The 19069-nt window shown below is 43.2% G+C and overlaps 1 protein-coding gene across 1 annotated transcript in view; it reads right to left on the minus strand.

Moving 5' to 3' along the window:
- Positions 1–1151: 1151 nt before the first annotated feature.
- The window catches only part of fryb (furry homolog b (Drosophila)), a 39595-nt gene continuing 21677 nt past the window's right edge, over positions 1152–19069 (minus strand). The window contains 34 exon segments of the mRNA XM_040151572.1: positions 1152–1430; positions 1929–2164; positions 3732–3842; positions 4076–4093; positions 4481–4564; positions 5205–5303; positions 5478–5627; positions 5833–6037; positions 6773–6987; positions 7090–7227; positions 7369–7563; positions 8209–8297; positions 8300–8378; positions 8625–8699; positions 9180–9344; positions 9487–9672; positions 9798–9938; positions 10311–10481; positions 10735–10832; positions 10924–11122; positions 11555–11776; positions 12284–12482; positions 12628–12722; positions 12802–12989; positions 13349–13470; positions 13854–14073; positions 14289–14382; positions 14609–14700; positions 15497–15600; positions 16497–16647; positions 18026–18099; positions 18275–18362; positions 18497–18665; positions 18892–19038. Coding sequence (XP_040007506.1) covers positions 1172–1430; positions 1929–2164; positions 3732–3842; positions 4076–4093; positions 4481–4564; positions 5205–5303; positions 5478–5627; positions 5833–6037; positions 6773–6987; positions 7090–7227; positions 7369–7563; positions 8209–8297; positions 8300–8378; positions 8625–8699; positions 9180–9344; positions 9487–9672; positions 9798–9938; positions 10311–10481; positions 10735–10832; positions 10924–11122; positions 11555–11776; positions 12284–12482; positions 12628–12722; positions 12802–12989; positions 13349–13470; positions 13854–14073; positions 14289–14382; positions 14609–14700; positions 15497–15600; positions 16497–16647; positions 18026–18099; positions 18275–18362; positions 18497–18665; positions 18892–19038 — 4878 coding nt within the window. The 3' untranslated portion in view covers positions 1152–1171.

Raw genomic sequence — 19069 nt, forward strand, 5'->3', positions numbered from 1 at the left:
GTAGCCGTATGGATGGAATCACATCAGGTCATCTTTATCATCATACAGTAATTCGTAGTATCCAGTGGGTTCAGTGATGCATCCCATTAGGTCTGGGACATGACTCAATGTCCTTAAAAGTGGAAATCTCCAGGTCTCCCTGGCATGTCATCTCCTTTTCAGATACAAAGATCTGAGGGTTGGTCAGGAATAGTTAGTTTCAGGTGTCTGGATTCATACAGGTCTAAGCTCTAAAGGTCCTCTGTCATGGTGAGTTTGACGTCTCAGGTCTGGACGTCTGACGGTTCATTATTCAGGAGCCCCCCTGCTTTCAACAGGGGCAGGGCGGCGTGCCCCACCTTCCCCAGGTAGCGGGATAAGGGCGTAGCAGCTCCACCGAGGGAGCAACAACAACCCCATGCTGCAGCCTCTCCTGGATCGGTGGGACAGGGAGGGGGAGGTGGGGGAGGAAGGAGGGACGAAGACGGGGAAGGGCCACAGGTTAAGACTGTGTCATGGCCCGGGTCTAGAATTGGGGATGGGCTTGAGTGTTTGTATGGAGAGCAGGGGAAATGGGGGAGATGGGAGACCCGGGGGGGGATGGGTGATGCATTCGTTTCAGAACGTGTAAGCAAAGTTGGTTCTGAGGCTACAGTCAGTAGTGTGTTAGATGTAAGACATGACATCAGGTGTCTGTTGCTGTGTAAATGTGACAGTGGCGGACTATGTGATGAATGTCCTCTGAAAGGATGATAAAGATGTGTGCTCTCATCACAATAACTCCTCTTTGGCTCTTGTGTGTGCGGCAGTGTAAAATCTGGTTGGCCTGGTGTGTTTGAGCAGCTGTGCGATGAGAACAGGTCCGGGGGTCTTGGAAAATCTAGCCAAGAGGAATCAGAGTCTACAGTGGAGGATGAGGAGAGCGGAGAGAGGTTTGGGTCACGGTCTAAATGTGGGTCTGGTTTTAGTGTTGGGCAGGGCGGTAGGCAGGTATCTGTCTGGAGCTGTGCAGCCGCGGCAGCAGAAACACAGGAGGAGGCAATGGCCAGGTATGTGGGTGCTGGGTCTCCTCTGTGGGAGCAGGCTGAGATAGCAGCGAGGGAGGTGGAGGTGGTTTTGGAAGGGTCAATGGCTGCAGTGATGGGAGAGGTAAGGGTGGGGACGGAGGGGGTGGGGGGCTCCTGAGGTCCTGTCAGAGGCTGGTCCCGGAGACGCTGGAGTCGGGGAGGTAGGTTGTGACAACCCGGTAACCCTGGGCGCGGCGGATCATGTCGCGGATCTCCCCGTTGAGTTCCAACAGCTTGGAGCAGATCAGGCTGAGGTCCTGGCGGGAACCGACCAGGGCAATGGTGCCCGTCTGGCCCAGCGTCTGGTGGCGAAAGTAGATATTGAGCAGCGTCTGGACCTCGCTCTCTGAGCTGCCACCGAACACTCCGTTGGGCCACTGCCTCCTGAAAATGAGATAAAAAGGAAAGTGTGACAGGTCAATAAGATAGATGTCTATAAAGAGAACAGTGCGCTGTGTGTGCATGTGAAGAGGATACTGTATGTTTTGTGGGTACATGTGACAGTGTGTTCAGGTAGTCATTTTCTGCATGAGGGCTGATTAGGGAGAGCAAGAAGAGGTTTTGAACGTTGGGTAAAAAAACATACATTAGTTTTTGATTAGGTCCAATACTGGGCTTTTATTCATTTTCAATAGTAGAAGCCAGTGTTGCAGCTCTATAAAGCAAACGTTTATTTTAACAAACACTGCAGAAGTGCTGCTAATACTGAAAACAGTTCAAGAGTAAAGAAAACACAAACAAAAACCCAAAACCACAGAGTAAATGTAATGCTGGGGCATAAAAATATCCATATTTTAGGATATTAAATATCAGCCCAAACTACTTGATGCTGATCTGATCATTACCTAGTGTAGCAGCTTTGTAGACAGAATTGTTACTCACCTGCACTCCTGGATGTAGCGCACAGCTTTGGTGAACTCGTGGTTCTTAAGGCACTCCAGTATGGCCTGCACAGCTGCCTCTGAGGTGGGGAAGCTGGGCACGACCATGGCCGCCACCTGGGTGGCATGTGCGTGAGTGTGGGCCAAGTGTTTGTGCTCCAGGTCGCTGGCCACAGCTGCCTCTGCTGCCTGCAGGCTGGTCTTCAGATCAGTGAGCTCTCGAGACATGTTCAGCAGCTACGAGGTGGGATGGAAAAAGCTAGTGGTTGAGCGCGTGTGTGTTTGTGTGTGTGTGTGTGTGTGTGTGTGTGTGAGCGAGCTTTTATGTAATCACAGAAGAACAAACATATCATTTCATTCAATATTGAAGATTGACTTTAGCAGACAGCAGTGTGGAAAAGTGTTTTGTTCAGTTCAACAGCATTTTAAAACTTTTATCAAAAAAAGATTTATTTAAAAATGTTATATGTTAATTAAATGATGATTAAAATGATCTCATAACAACCTGGCAACTCTGTAAGAGTGAATTAGCCATTCATGGACGTAGGTAGATACAGCAACGGTGTAACATCTTTTCATTTGTTGCCATTAGGGCCAACGTTATCCCATATACTGTGTCACAGATATACTGTATAGGTATATCACAGAGATTTTATCATATCGTATGTTGGCTGATATCAAAAGAGTAAAACAAAATTGCAGTACAGACATGGAAAAGACAGACGTAATCTAGACGTACTCAGTGCATTTATGAGCACCTAAGTAACCAGGTTACAGTTGAGTGTCTCCAGTAAGCTGGAGAAATTTCTTAAATGTCATATAAACCAGAAACCTGGTTTCTGTAAACGCAGTAGGGGATTATGGAAACCTACTGCGTTTTCTTGGAATCTCCTCGAGAACAGCGCTTTCTTGTCCATGTATACGTGTACCCAGGTTTCTAATTGGCTTTTAACAAGTTTGCATATGCACAACAGAGACATCACAGATGGAAAGTAACAGCACAGTGGGAGGGTTACAGCAGAGATCGTTTCACGTGGTGATTTGTCCCTGTATTTAAAATAATTCCATCCAAAGTCAGACTACAACTGAAACAAACACAAAGTAACCTCTAGAAGTCTAAATAAGTAGGTTTGCACTGCTGAGTGTTTGAATATATGTTGAATTTAGACACATTTGCACTGTGAAGGAAAGCTGTGCTTTGTCTCTCTGCCAAGGCATGCTTCTAAAATAGAGTCTGGGGTCGGGGAGAAATCTGATTACTGACCTGTTGCATGTATGCGCGGATTTACAGTAACCAGTTAACTACAGTGCATGTAAACACTGTGTTCTCTCCTGCTGGGCTGCTAAAAGCTCTGTCAGCCGGACACCGGAGCTGAGAGTATCAGAGCGGCCAACAGAAATGAGTCACGCTGCCCTGCCTGCTGCTTTCCAGCACTGTGCTGCCCTCCGCTTCCTTCACTCATCTCTACTCCCCTCGCAGTTTGTTTTTGTGGTTCGTTCATTTTAAGACCAGACTCAGTTTTTAAACTTTACTGCCAGCCACACTGTTGCTCCCGCATTGCTCTATGCACTGTGGGGCAGCTAAAAAAAAAAGTGCAGGGGGTCACTGATAATCACGGAACACACATCTTTTCACACCCAACAGTCAAGTAGAGAAACATCCACAGTATTAGTATTTAATCTATTTGACTCAGCAAATAATTACTTGTATATTAAATCTTGTCACATACAACATAGAACCAATAAAAGAGGCTGCTGTGTTAAGACTGTATGTGATATCTTTATGAATTATGATTTCGCTCACCTCAGGCACAGAGCTGATGGCATGAACTTGACCAATGAGCGAGCAGTAGGACTGGAAGAGTAGGAGAAGCTGGAAGTGCAGCTTGTAGAGTCGCTGACAAAGCTCCAGTTGCTAGAAGACATTACAGAAGAAACGGAGTCAGATTCATCAGTAGCAGAGGAACACGCAGACACAATAACACGGTCACACATTCTGAAGAGTACACGTCACACATGCACACACATGCAAAGGAATACAAACACACAGTAACAGAACTGGCGGCTTGTCTTGTGCAAAATGAATTAAGCAGTTTATTTAAGAGGAATCTACGGCAGTGAAGTGAAGAAACTTGTAAGAGAACTTACTGCAAGAGACTCCATTTGCTAGACAGCGAGAGAGCATGTTAGGGCATCAGAGTGAGGTGAGAGGAAGACAAAGCGTCAATCAAACACATGCCCAGCACAGTATAAACCACAACTATTCACAGTAAAGCTAGCAAGAATTAGTCAACAGTGTATAAAACCCTGCAACTTTAAATTTCAATTAGTTCTTGGTGGCTAGGGGGAAAAAAATCAGGAGGACTAAATAGATAACACAGCAAACAGGCAGAGAGAGCAAACATTTCAGTGTGAAAAAATCACAGAGGAGCAAAGAGGCAAAGAGAAACAGAAATACTAAGCACAGATGAAGAAGTTACCTATATGTTGAGCAAGTTTGCCTGTAAACTCAGTAAATAACAGTAAATAACTTCTAAAATAATTTGCCCGCACCTTCTCCTCTGAGTCTCCAGGCTGGCAGGTAACTACACTGTCACCAGGACACCTGGGAAATGTGTCCTTACAGTTCCTCAGCCACTGAAGGAAAAAATGTAGGATATCAAGAGTGGGGGAAGAGGATGGGAAAGAGGAGAGTTGGTGAATATTTTGTTAGTCACACATTTTCATGAAGAAAACTAGAAATACTGCCTTGTGATTGTATGTCTCCGCCAACCAGTCAAGTTGCAGTTTTCATCCATGTCTGTCCAGACTCATATAATATATGTAGTGAAGACTTTGAAGGAAATTAATAAAAAAGGTATTAAAGCTGTTTTGTCATAATTAATGACAAAATACACTTAATTTTGTGAGGTCACAATGACCTTGACCTTTGACCTATGACCACCAAATTGTAATCAGTTCATCCTTGAGTCCAAGTGAACGTCTACTCCAGATGTAATGAAATTCCCTCCAGGCATTCGCGAAAAGGGGTCAGCGGACATGAAGTAACAGTAACGTTGAACTTTGACCTCCAAATTCTAATCAGTTCATCTCCAAGTCCAAGTGAACATTTATGCCAAATTTTTGTTCCTGAGATACTGCATTCACGAGAATGGGACATACTGTTGTACGGGCGTACGGCTGGACAATCCGAAAACAAAATGCCTCCAGCCACGGCTGTCGACGGCGCAGGGGTATAAAAACTAATGTATCAATAACGTGCAGAGGGTTGATTTACCGATACAGCAGCCTCCTCTTTGGTGTTGTAGGTATCCAGGTATTCCTGCAGCTCCAGCGCACTGAACTTCATCTTTTCAAGGAGACCATAGGACATGATCTAGAAAGACCAAAAAGGAGAAAGGAGGAGGCGAAAAATGAGTTGAGTCCATTAGACGTTCCTGACTAATTCAACACAAAACGCATTTCCCACTGTTTGCAGGCAACCATGAGCGGGTCCAAGCAACATGCTACAATCATTGCCAGGTCAATTATGTCTGCCAGCAATGCTCACCGTATCGGCATCAATGTAGATTGTGGGACAATCTGAGCATGTGGTTAGCATCTGTGAGGACCTGAGGAACTTTGATCCAATGCCCCTTAAGCCCTCTCCAAGGTAAGTGGCAACATCAGTTGTCAATGTGCAGAATTTACCCTGGATGTTCTGGGAAAGGGAGAAAGGATGAGGAATTAGTGTTGCGCCTATATGCATGTAAATCCTACTGGATCTGAGCGTTTGTTTGATGTTTAAGTAATAAATAAAGAGAAAAATAGTCACCAACAAAAACAAAGGGACAAAAATCTACATTCATTATTCATCTGGTGCGATGAATTATGAATGTTTTCAACTAATAATTCCTGTGATCTACCTTAAAGAGAGATGAGAAGACTTGAAAAGTGTAGACAGCGCAGGACCCATCTGAGTCTGTCACAAGTTGGCTGATATGACAACGCCACGCCTCTTCAGCATCGTCACACACTGTGGGCTGGAAGGCTGCCAATATGGCGGAGAAAAATGGAGAGGGGGGTGGTGGAAAACCAAGGTCTTCCAGGTCATCTACATCATCACGTAGGCTGTCGCCATGGAAATGGTAAAGGGGGGCACAAAGATAAAAGGTTTTGATACCGTTCCCCACACAAAAGGTTTTACATCAAAATCAAGTGCCCAGCTACCTCGCGGGATTATATGAGCTGGATAATGTGATTGCTTCTTTTTAGATCTGATTCTGATATTATTTGGGAAACAATGGGAAGAAAATACAATACATACACCTCATGGGCCATGGTTAATAGGAATGATCTGATAGGGATCATTAAATAAGAGAAAGTGTCTGAAAATGTCTTAGATATATCATCATATACAGCATGTAGGGGTTGAGAAATTCTATTAATGTGGATGCAACGTGATATTACCTGAATGTATATAGCACGTAGTATTTCAATTTAGTGAGTTAATTACTTACAAAAGGTTGGTTTAAAGTCTATTTTCATGAAGCATTATCATTAGTTTTCCTGGGGTTTGCATGTATTTATGAAGACTGCACAAGAAAAGTGCCAGAAAACTGGATGTCTCAGAAAAGTATTTACAGCACACTTCATGGCGAAAGATAGATTATAATAAACAACCTGATTTGTCCCAGTGCTGTACACACAAACATTATGATTGTGGCAGATTAAAATAAGTGTTTAGAATGCAGTTTAACTGAGGTTTAATCCCATTGCCCGTCCATCTGCCAGTTGATAAAAACATCCAGTGAAACAATATTCCATATTGTTCCCTGTTCCATTACTCCTGTCTGTCACAATCACCTGGGTAGGCAGTTAGGGTCTAAAAAGTCCAGCGGTGGCTGGCAGTAGTCTGGGTTGAGGCTGTGGTCCAGATTGGGCAGCTGATCCTGAGGCTGCCCCGGCAACTCCAGGGTGAAGCTCTCCCCGCAGTCTGAGCCGTGAGGGAGCTCGTTGGCGCTCAATGACAGCTCGTCGTCCTGGGCCTGAGTGTCCTCGTCCTCACCACACACCCTCACCTGAGGAGACAAAGACGTTACATTTTCCTGAGGATAACTAATGTAAATGTATCTATGCAAATACATAAGTATATATCGTTACTAATGTGTATTTTTTCTCACATGTAGGCCACTGTGTTCATCATGGAGGGCTCCCTGGCCAGGTGTGGTGGCATTGAAGGACTGTGGGTCGGCAGATGTGTCATAAGAAGTGGATAAAGAATCAGTGTGATTGGTCTCCTCTGATGGAGAGGGGTTAGTCTGAAACAGGAAGGCAAATCAGGAATATCTATAATTTTGACTTATTCTCTCAAATTGGGTCATTTTAATACCAGACAGTAAAGTTTTTTAGGCTTCAGTGGATGTGTACGTTGTATGGATTCAACAGTTAAGGCTACGCACAAGCTGAGAGTGAGAGAGGCTCTGGCTTGTTGAAGACTCCTCCTCCTCTGACGACTCGTCCGAGTCGTGGGGGTCCTCATGACCCAGACTCGGGGTGCTGCCTGAGTGCTGGCTCTCCTCTAACAGGTCACCCAGCTCTGTACTGTCCAGAGATCGCCGACGCACACCCCAATTAAAGTTATCGACGGTCTCGCCCTAGATAAAACACACACACATATGCATTGGAAGACAAGGGCCGAGACAATGGTAGCAGTCATTTTCACTGCAGTGAGAAGAACATTTTCATGTTAGCTTCCAAATAATGAATGTTTGCTGTCTAAGAGCATCTAATTACAAGCACATGATGCAAAATGAACTGTTATTCATGGCATGAAAATATGCTGAAATGTTGTTTACAGTCAATGACAATCTTTACCCTATAAAGACTTTACAATATCGTTGTTCTCCATTATGAAAAATAGCAACATTGTCAGAAATGTAATTTTGCCACAAAGCTGTGAGAGCACAATGAAGCACGACCGACATGTTTTTTTCAGTCGGAAACAAAGGAGCCAGCAACACCAAAGCGCTGATAAAAGCTAATGTAAGTGCTCAGTGTGAGACACCTTACCTGGAGCTCCTAGGCAGCGAGGGGAAGAGAGAGAGACACATAGTTAGAGAGAGAGAGAGACAAGGAGAAGGGGCAGAGAAATACATTTCAAATATACTGATGTTAAAGAAAGACAGGCAGAAATACTGAAACACTCAGTAAAGGTAAAAGGGATGGAAAGAGACAGACACTTCTATATATACTGTAAATCAGGTGACCATGGGTGAAACGCAGTGGTGTATGAATCTCACCTCTCCGTCCTCCAGCTCCACGTCCAGGAAGTCAAAGTCTCGGAAAACCCTAAACTGCTGCTCACTGGCAGTGTCATCTAGCGTGTCCTCTCGGGTTCCCCCTCCTCTGATGACACGCCACTTTCCCGCACCTCCATCATGTCCAAGTCACCACAGGATGAGAAGATCACCTGACAAGAAGGAGCAAAAAAGGTACTTAAACTCATCACAGACAGCTGGTGAGGCTCACCAGCTGTCACCTGATGGAGGCCTTATTCCCTGTAAATATCTGGAGAGAATGGAGAACCTCGCTAAGCTTAACAACTTCAAAAGCTTAAAAAGATTAGAGTGAACACAATTTGCCTAAAAAGTGACTCCTGCTCTTTTGTAGATTTCTGTTGTCGAATACTGTAAACAAGAGATGGGACATAGCTTACAGATGGGTTTTTGGTGAGTCCGACTTCTTGTCCACAAAGAGACAAAACATTCACCAGCTTCTCTCTGGTTCTTTTCTGTAGGAAGGAGAAAGACAGAGATAAATTAAGAAAAGTGTTCATCAAAGAAGGAATGGACATAAACTCTATTATACTCGAGACTGTCCCTTTCTACTTTCTTGGCTTTTCATTTTTATCTGCTTCAGATGTCTAAACAACCAGTAAATCAGCTGAGCCCAGTTGTTCCATGAATTTAGCATTTACATATACACAATGTCTACCATTGTTTTTTCTTGTGCTACTTAACTGAGGCAAGTGTCTGCAGAGAAATATGACTTTGATGTAAAAATAAAAACGGGTAGGTGCCAGTATGTTATTGGATATATCAAGCAGTGGCAGCTCTGATATTTATGCTTGTGTTACGAGTGAAAATACCAAGCAGCACTGAGATGCCACACCGAAGACTTACAGTTAGAACTCCATACAGAAATGTACATAAACTGTGACGGATCTACAATTTTGATATGGCGACATGTTAATGGTAGGGTCCACCTTTACCTGAGATGACTGTGGTCGCCTCCAGCTGACGGGCACCAGGATGGTGTTGGAGTTGGATCCAGAGGAAGTGGAGGAAGTACTGCGGGTAACAGCCATGGCTCTGGCCTTCCCCTCTCTACCCCCTGAACCCTGGAGCTCGTCGAACCGACGCCCAATCACTGGAGTCTGTAAAGAAAACAATGAATTGTTTGAATATCACAAGCATTTATGACACGTAATCCTTCTTTATCTCTGAAATTGTTTTTAAAAGCTTCGAACTGTTACGTGTCCATTTAAGAATGTCAGTTTTGTTTTGTTGATTCTTCACCTCAGAGATGTCAAAAGTGAAGTCCAGTGTTTTCCCAGGCAGAGCCTTGGCTGAACCGTCCCACACCCGGCTGACCTCTAGGTTGGAAAGGTCACCCTGCGTGTGGCCGTACACCGGATGAACTAGGCTGGCAGAGCGTGACACCACCAGCTTTAAGATGTTCAAAGCATCTTTCCAGTGTACTGTCTGTGGAACCAAGTGTCAAACACACAGGATGAGAGAGGCAGCAGTGCATACCTTATAGCACACAATAACACACAGAGTAGTAGTGGAATAAGCTTTAGCTAACACAAGTACTGTAGGACAGTTACCTGGACAAACTTCTCAATGGTCTTCATGACATCGGCATTGAACTGTTTGACTTGTACAGCAGTCAGGTCCATGTGGCTGAGCAGACAGTAGATGATCTGGAGGAGAGACTGCTGCATACTGGGAAGGCCCTTATCCAGCAGCTACGAGATGGAGAGAGACATTTAGCTAGTGACAAAGCATACGACCACAAAATGGGTGAATATAACACTAGACTGCAGGTGATTGGATTATCTTTTACCAGCTGACAGATTAGAGTGAAAAAAGTGCTATCTTTCAGCAAAATATCAACATGAACCCAGTCTGCGGCTGACTGGAGAAATGGACCACTTACTAAATGTCCACCCTTCACGTACACTGTCAACTTTCACCAAAACTACTCATCAAACTTGCTATCCTAAAATACAATGAGTTGAGTCTAATACTTGTAGTAAAAACTTGTAGCCACATTGTGAGAAAGCTAACCGTGCAAACCTAAAAATTAAGGTATGCAATGCATATTCAGCAGCACTTACCTCAGCCATATAGGTGACCATGTTGAGTGTGATGTTGGAGAAAGCCTCATGGAGGTAGCGACACACCACACTGACCCAGGAGAAAGGGTCCCGTGTGTAGGAACGTGTCTTATAGAGAGTCATCACATGGGCCAAATGGGACAGCTTCGTGTTCTTCTCCTCCAAACACACCTAAGAGAGGAAAAGATAGAGGGAGCATGAGAGGAAGGAAGCAGTACAGCAGACGGATTTTAAACTGAAATGTTTTTATTAGCAACTTGGGCTTTTCATCTCACTTTTCTGTGCATGTTTACTTCTCATACCTTTTTTTTTTTTTTTTTAGATATTTTTGCTTTAATGCCTAATAAAGACTACAACAAACTGAAGTAATCCAAAGTAAACTAAAATAAACTAGACTAAGCTCAAGTGAAGAGCTGCATTGTACCTGTGCAATCCTCTCAGCGCTCTCCTTACAAAACTGAGTTGGGTGGCCAAAGTGCTGCACCAAGTGAGGCAGCAGACACAGCACATTCAGAGGGAAACCTGCACAAAGAGAAGAGGTCGACCATCAACACCACAACGAAAGATTCTGCAATGGCACAGGTTGAAAATTACCATGATCTCCAGCACCCACCTATAGACTGTGAGCTGTCGACGACAGGCACACGGGAGACTGGCGTGAGCTGGCAGAAGAGCTGTAAGGTGAGGTCAGAAGTGGCCTGGGAGGTAAAACCCTTTAACAAAAGCTGCTGAATCCCCGAGAATCCGCTCCACCTCAGCTGAGCCTGCAGCTTCTCTAGGCGCTCGCGGTTCTCTGCTCTGTCCAAGGGGACCTGGGAGATAAGAGTTTTTTGGTTTAAATGAAGCTGGTAACAGCATTTATTGTTCACATGAAATGCATTATAAAGACCTGAGGCATTTGTATATTCTTTTGAAGGTTAGAAGATAATCCCATTTAGCATGAATCAATAGCCAGTTGTTAGTACTGCATAATGCTGATTTCCATTCTCGTCATTCCCTTGTACTTCTATATTAGGAAGCTTTAATTCTAAAATATAATTAACTGTAACATTTTTAGCCCTAGTAGTAAGAGTGTAAGGCTCTTATGATGGCTCGGTTGGTCAAATGTCTTGGTCCAGGAGGGAGCAGCATAGCCCTCAGAAAATGTTTGCACTCTTCTGCTTCTAGTTTTATCTCTACCATAACTTTTGTTTCTACAATTACATAACTTTCCCTCTAAGATCAGTAAGTTTCATCTCATCTACCTTTGACAACAGCTTGTGAACCAGGCGAAGTGACATTTGATATTCAAACTCAAAGTCTGACTCCATGAGTGACACCGCTACCCAGAAGACTGTGGCCAGTATAGTTGAAGGATGGGAAACATGGGCAGGATCTGATAGAACACTGGGATCGATACGATTGGTTGATGACGTGCAGGAGCCAGGGGTTCTTCCTGTCCGGGTGAGGCCGTGACTGTTGCAGGCCTGTAGATTGAAAATTGAATATAGAATAGATCTTTATTGTCCCACCATGGCAGGAAATTTGTCTCTGTCGCATTACCTAAAACAACAGCACAATCAGGCAGACATACAGTCTTTCAAATGCATTTTAACTGAGACCAAACACTCTTAATTTCCTGATAAGAAATTAACTTTCTTATATATAGCCTCGATATTGTCTGTGAAATTCGGTTTATTGTCTGTATGTTCCTATTAACAATTTCAACAGACTGTTCAGAAAGTTAGACATGTTACTGGACCTGTATGATTTAAAATAGGTTCCTTTTGTTTTATCAACATTAATCAGCAGAGAGCTAGATTTACACCATTCTTCCACCTTATATATATAAAATATGGAACAGACCAACTATAGTCGTATTGTCAGAATATTTTAATTGTTTAAAACACAACATGAATGAGTGAGATGTACCGTGTTCAACAAGTCTCCTCAAGAATTAAGTGTCTGACTAAACAAGAATCTTTGTTTCTTGCCTGTATGCGATCCAGAGTTGCACTGCGAGGAGGATCACTCAACTGGTTGCCACACTCGCCAAACTTCTTGGGGACCGAGTAGGAGCGCTGATGGCGTTGTGACGACAGACCAACGAATCCGGGGCCAGGGAAGTTCAACTGACCTGTGCTCTTTCTGTTCATCAGTTTGTCACTAGTCACAAAGTCTGGTGAGGACGTCCTGTGCATCAAACAGCAAGAATGAATATACTTGAATATGGTTATATTTGTTGAATGTGGTGTTCCTGTATCAAACCCCCTAGCAAAATGGCATGACTTTTAGCAATATAAAGGCTGGCTAAAGATCATAAAGAGCAGACGCCTACCTGGTCAGAGCTGCCATAAGGTCGCTGTTTTTCAGACACTCTGCTAGATTCACCACCACTGACTCCAGCGTCAACAGTACCTCCATCACATAGCCCTAAAACACGTGTTGTTCAATTGGACAAGCACAAACATCAGCAAGAACATACATTCTCATTTGCAGAGCTCTCTCTTACCTGAACCTCATCTCCATGTTCTCCCACCACCTCAACCAGTCGTGAGACCAGGTCAGAGACAGCGTGGTTGTTGATTGGCTGTTTGAGGGCCCTGAAGATCTGGAAAGAGCGCCCAGCATAGTGACGTGAGGAGCTGCACAGGGCTGTCTGTAAAGCCACATCACTCAGCTCCTGCTCCAGGTGGAAGTCTGAATAAACAGATGGATACAAACACACATAAAGATACACACAAACACGTATGCAGGTTTATCATGAATCAATTATCGCTACATTTTTGGTGATAAGGGTTATTACTTTTAAGAAATGACACAATTGTTGAGCAGACTGGCAGTCTTTTTTATGCATTTTGTACCAATATGTGGGATTTTTTATTAAGTCGGGGGGATTGCTTCATGGCAGAACATTGAAGAGGGCTTTAAACAAATCATTGGAAAATGGAATATGGATTTTCAGAAATGCTACATGTGAATCGTAAGGTAGTAAGTGAGCTCTGATATTTCTGTTACTCATTGAAATGCATCTGGCATTAACATCAGCAGTTTCTCACCAGACTTGGACTCCTTGAAGACAGAGATGACATGGCGTAGGAAGTTGGAGAGTTGCTCCGTGCTCTTGGAGTTGGGGTTCCTCGGTGTGATGTCCTCATGCACCCACAGCGGCCCAAACGCTCTGAGCAACAACAAGACAGTACTCCAGGCACTGTATACCCGCCACCAGTAGCACCACATACATGTTACACAGGGACTTAAATATGTTCACAGAGCACACAGCGTGCACTACATTGAGAAATTTTACACACACACACACACACACACACACACACACACACACACACAAACACACACGTACTTTACAAACACACCCTGCCAGCAGCGCCGCCAAATGCAGCAGTGCCACCCACACAACACACACACCTGCAGTTTGTGCAATGCAGCAATGCAGCAGTGGTGCCTGCAGAACTGCAGAAAACATCAGTGGAACATTGCGTACCTGGTGGAGAGGAACTCAATGAGTTTGCTTGTCTTTTCATCTGTCTCATTGGGCGTTGCGACCTGGTGGAGAGGAACTCAATGAGTTTGCTTGTCTTTTCATCTGTCTCATTGGGCGTATCTTCAAGATCCTCCAGGTCATCGGGTGTTACAAGGGGCAAATTTCCAACACTGCCCGCAGTGCTGCCGCCACCCAGACTGGCAGAGGACGAGTTGGAGGTGGAGCTGAGGCCAGAGTCCACCACTGGAGAAGCCTGCCACTCTCGCAGGAAGTCAGGTGCATCTGAGGCAACATGATGAAAGAGTATGCAAATTAAGTGTACTATTAATACAGTATATTGTTCTGCAGCTTTATCATGTAGTTATGTACTGCACTGTTTCGGCACCTTTTCATTTGTTCTCCCAAGTGAAAACTGATTGGATCAATCATTTCTACGTACTGGTAAATATCACAAAATTAATAAATGTGCATATGCAAGTTGAGTATTTTCTACTTACGTGACTGCTGGTACTCTGTGTGGTAGCTGGACTTAATGGTGAGGGTCTTGTTGTCGCTAATCTCTCTCGTCAGCATCAGAACTGAGGCTATTACCTGGAAACACAGATAGGAGGGTGCTTCAGTGAATTAATTCATTTTTGACTGAATAACTTTCCATTGCCCCTATGTGCATGCATGATTCATTAGGGTGCTTCAGTGAATTAATTCATTTTTGACTGAATAACTTTCCATTGCCCCTATGTGCAATGCAACGTTAATTCAGGCTAAAATGGCATAATAATATAATAATATGTATTGGGTATTGGGATTCCACTGTGACCTGGAAGTTGTTGTTGCAGGAGAGGGCAATGAGGAGGTGGAGAAGGAGGCGTTTGCTGTGTTCATAGACCTCTGGTCTGTAGTGGTCCAGGCCTGGCCAATAAAATACACATCCAGTAAAACAACGACAACAGGATTAGGAATTTGCACACAAAGCAGAACACAGACTATACTACGCAGACATTTATCTGCATATCTATCTTATTGTAACTACAGGTTTGTAACTACAGGTTTGTAAAAACATGAAACAATACAACATGGATTCTCAGAAACTCTCATGCGCACAGGAACACAGATTGGATGATAATGGACAGCCTGAACTTGAGGGTTAGTATGCCAAATATGCAGAGTACATAATAATACTTTTCTGCACAGCTCACAGGTCAGGTATGTATTCACATGTTAGATAATATAGTCTTGGTGAGAAATGCAGGCCCTGGGGAATTTGTGTGTCTGTGGGATGGAGATAAAACCTCACACTGTCACGCCATGAGCTTACTGGACGTCACAGAAAACACCTACACACCTCAAGGTTATTTTTGTATGTGCATGTTATTGTGTATACACCACGTTTGGAAGGACAGCAAACAATGATATTCAATTTCAACTTTTTAGTTCAAGTTCCTTTTAAGTCCAAATCATGTTCTCTCATTGGGAATTAAGAGTAAGACAGGCTGGAGAGCTAGCTAGTCCAGTTTTTCACAAAATAACATCGCTCTCTACATGTCAAAACTGACATGACAGGGTGTGTATTTTATGCATGATATTCAGGCTGTGTGCAACCTCTTTCCTCTTTGTCTTTCAAGGGTTAATCAACTAAAGGCTAAACTCGTACCAAGAGAAAGGTAGACCAAAGTTGGGTGTATGTGGGTGTCGTATGTACACCTACCCAAGAAGAGGGCATGTAGTAGCAGGGGCAGGTGCAAAGCCCAGTCTTCTCTCACGCTGTGGTCCACCACCATTTCAGTCATAAAGATCACTGCAATGTTACACCTGAGGACCGAAACACGCGCAAAATCTAGTGAGAAATAATAACAATAAAATCAGCGATATTTGCTCCTTCCGTGGGCTATGGGTTGGTGTACTGAGTGGCATGACCATCTTTCAAAGCTTGGGTTTGTGTCCATGTGACATCAATTAGCCCACTTGCAGCATGCTGGAGCAATGACTTTGAACAACGCTTTTCTGTTGCTGCTTCTGTTCTCTCATACTTCAGTATGAAGTAGTAATGTGAAGTAAATTATCTTCTTCAATTCATTCAATGTGGAAAAAAATTAAAGACAAGTACATTCAAGAAAAAAAAAAACCTTCACCCCTTCTTGGGTTTACTTCTTCAATACATAAAGAGGATCTGTGTGAGCAGGTTAAGGGATGTGCTAGAGACAACAGAGACACAGATAGTGCAAAAACACAATCTGCCTTAGAAATGAATGACAATTAATAGGACAAATTCCAGATACAGAAACTGCATTTGCCTGGAAATAAAGCTCCATTAATATAGTTACAGCCTGCTCTCCTGTAATGTATGGTAAATACATGCATCATAAATCTAACCTCAATCTCATTTTCATCTCATTTTAAGACATGATTTTTGAGGTGTTGAGAGAGACGGAGAAGATAAATGAGTAAATCCCTTCTAATATTAATTCTGTACATAGCAGAAGCGGAGCGAGCCGGCTAGGTTTCATTCTGTGCCGGAGTTTATCAGACCATCTGTGGGAAGGTGTGACTCGTCTGTGGGAGACAATACCTTGCTTTGCTGACTCTGCTGATCCGCCGCTGATAGTCACTTCACTATTCAAAAATCTGAGCCTGTTTTCTGCGTGCAATTTTTTTGGTCGTTTCATTGTAGATTGTCTGTACAGTGTGAGTCCATTGTAAGTTTGTACCTGTGCAGTGGTCCTCGAGGCGTTATGGTTTCGGGGAGGTAGTCAACCAGAGGAGCCCAGCAGCCTCCGTTAACGGGCATGGGTAACGGCTGAGGACGGTTGGTTTCCAGAACACTCAGTAGCCAACCAGCATATGGCGGGAGCGGGTCAGCTACAAAAACAGAACAATTCTAAGATTTAGTCGATAAAAATATACTTAAAATATATATCGCATACACGTGGGGCATGCTCATACTCTGAATTTTAATATCTATTCAAAATACACTGACTATAAATTGTCAAGCACAAAAAAGGACAAATAGCTAATTCGCTAGAGTTTTAAAGCTAGATGAGAAGACTGATAACACTCTCATGGCTGTATAACAAATGTGAAACTAACTACAGCCGACTAACTTATCTGACCGTATAAAAATTGTCTGCATCTCTGAAACTCATTTTACACGGTGTATTTCGTTTGTTTAATTTGTACAAAAACCAAACTGTAATAATTACAGTTAGCCGTTTTAGCAGCAGTTAAGGGGCAGGCAACTAGCAGGGAGTTAATAAGTCTGGCATATAACCTAACCAGCGATTTTTTTAATACATTAATTTAATGCTTTTAAACTTTGGTTTTTGTACAAATTAAACAAACAAGATATAACCTCTATATATAGAGGTTCCCCTTGTTTCCAGTATTTATGCTAAGCTAAGTTAGCCGCTAAATACAACCCCAGTAGCAAACACACATTAAAAATGAGTTTTTGTTTTTTTTATGTAAGTAAACTGTTACTTTTTATTTCATGAACTTAAAAAATAGAAAAGTAAAACAGTAAAAAGGGTTATGCCCCAACTTTTACATACAACTGAGGCAGATATATTATTTTTTTTAAAGTGCTTGACAAAATAAAACAGATCCTAATTGTCATGGTTTAGTGTAAATTTGTTTTTATCAGGTCAAGTGATGGCGTAGTTAGAGTGTCCCCTGCTCAGACATGAAGCATCCAGTTTTTGAGAAACTGACATACCCATGTGCTTGGCTGGTTACAGCCCTGCTCAAGTCACACGAGGGCTACAGCAGCAGACTCATGCCCTGAAGCCTCACAACACACATCCTTGCTGAAGATGAACTAAGTACCATCACTGTGGTTGAGGCTGTATCTGTGTTATAGGGAGAGGGGGGTGGGTCTTGGCTGCAAATAAAGTGATTGATATACAACTACAACATAAACTACAAAAATTAACACACAGTGAATGAAACAGAGGTTTCATCTAGATCACGCTATACAATCCCTGTCAGTTTCACCTTTAAAGATGTCTACTGTCAATCTGTACATTTATCTAGATATGGAGGGGTTAAGTGACAATTAGCATAAACGTCTTAGGCTAAACTGGGGAACAATTAATGACTGACGGGAAGAATCCATGTCCTGGAGCTCTCTCCAAATAACACACAGCTGTGAGTCCCCTTGGGCTGTGTGCGCGTGAGTACACATTTTACAAGTGCAGCAAGTTTGCACATTCATTCTCACGAGAGAACTAAGACAACTTACTCTTTTCGTCCTCGTAGGAGCCTCCAGAGCTGTTGCTGTAGCGAGACTCTAGTCTGTTGTGAGCCCTCGCCCTCCTAATAAAAAAACAGAATGACATCAAAAATCAAATTCAGAGTTTGCTGATTTACACAGTGTACAGTCTTATTCCAAAAGCCTAACATGACGCTGACATATTTATATCCGCTTGCAATAAATATTTTTTGCCGTAGTCTAGTCAATACAAGTTTATAAAAATCTATTAATACTCACCGCTCTTCCTCTCTAACCAACTTGTTCTCATCTGTGTCTGGCAGGTTCTCCTGACCAGCCACCACAGTGTTACTGCTGGAGGTGGTGCCTACACATAAGAGACAACGGAGATAATCTTCAGAAATACAGTACTGTCAACCATCTGTCACATAAAAAGCCGTGAAGGTCAAACGGTCAGTCGGTGTTGACATCATAGAATGGGACAGAAACTTCTCCTCTCACCTGTCTGTGAGGTGGAGGCTTTGTTGCTGGCAGCAAACCGGTAGAAGGGAGGGTTGTCACAGTGCAAGACCACTGGGTTGACTGGGTCAGTCTGCTGCAGCTCGAACAGGAGCTCCTCCATAGTCTGGATCGTGTTGTTGCGACACAAGTAGATTACCACCTTCTTGATCTAAAACAGATACAAATATACAGTATTGATTGGTTTACCTCACATTACCTCAACGTATTTGTTAAGGTATTGGTTATCATTAAATATCATACACCCAGTATCTTTGCAGCAATCGTTTATACTTCATTATATTTTAGATTATTTTACCAATAAATCACTTTAAAAACTGAGTTTCAACAGGGGCCACTCAAATTCAAGTGACATGGTGTGTACAGACTAAACTTACATAAGGCAACAGTGTGGTATCACTGCTGACTCCACATAGGCTGATAAGGAACTGCAGGGTGATCCGTAAGTTGTTGCTCCACCTTTCATTGGACACCAGAGCGTTCCAGGCGTTCTCAATCTCTGGGCCAGGAACCTCGTCTCCATACTGATGATGTTAAGAAAAAAGAACCCAGTTG

Source organism: Xiphias gladius, chromosome 17 (assembly GCF_016859285.1).
Source record: "Xiphias gladius isolate SHS-SW01 ecotype Sanya breed wild chromosome 17, ASM1685928v1, whole genome shotgun sequence".
Classification (NCBI taxonomy): domain Eukaryota; kingdom Metazoa; phylum Chordata; class Actinopteri; order Istiophoriformes; family Xiphiidae; genus Xiphias; species Xiphias gladius.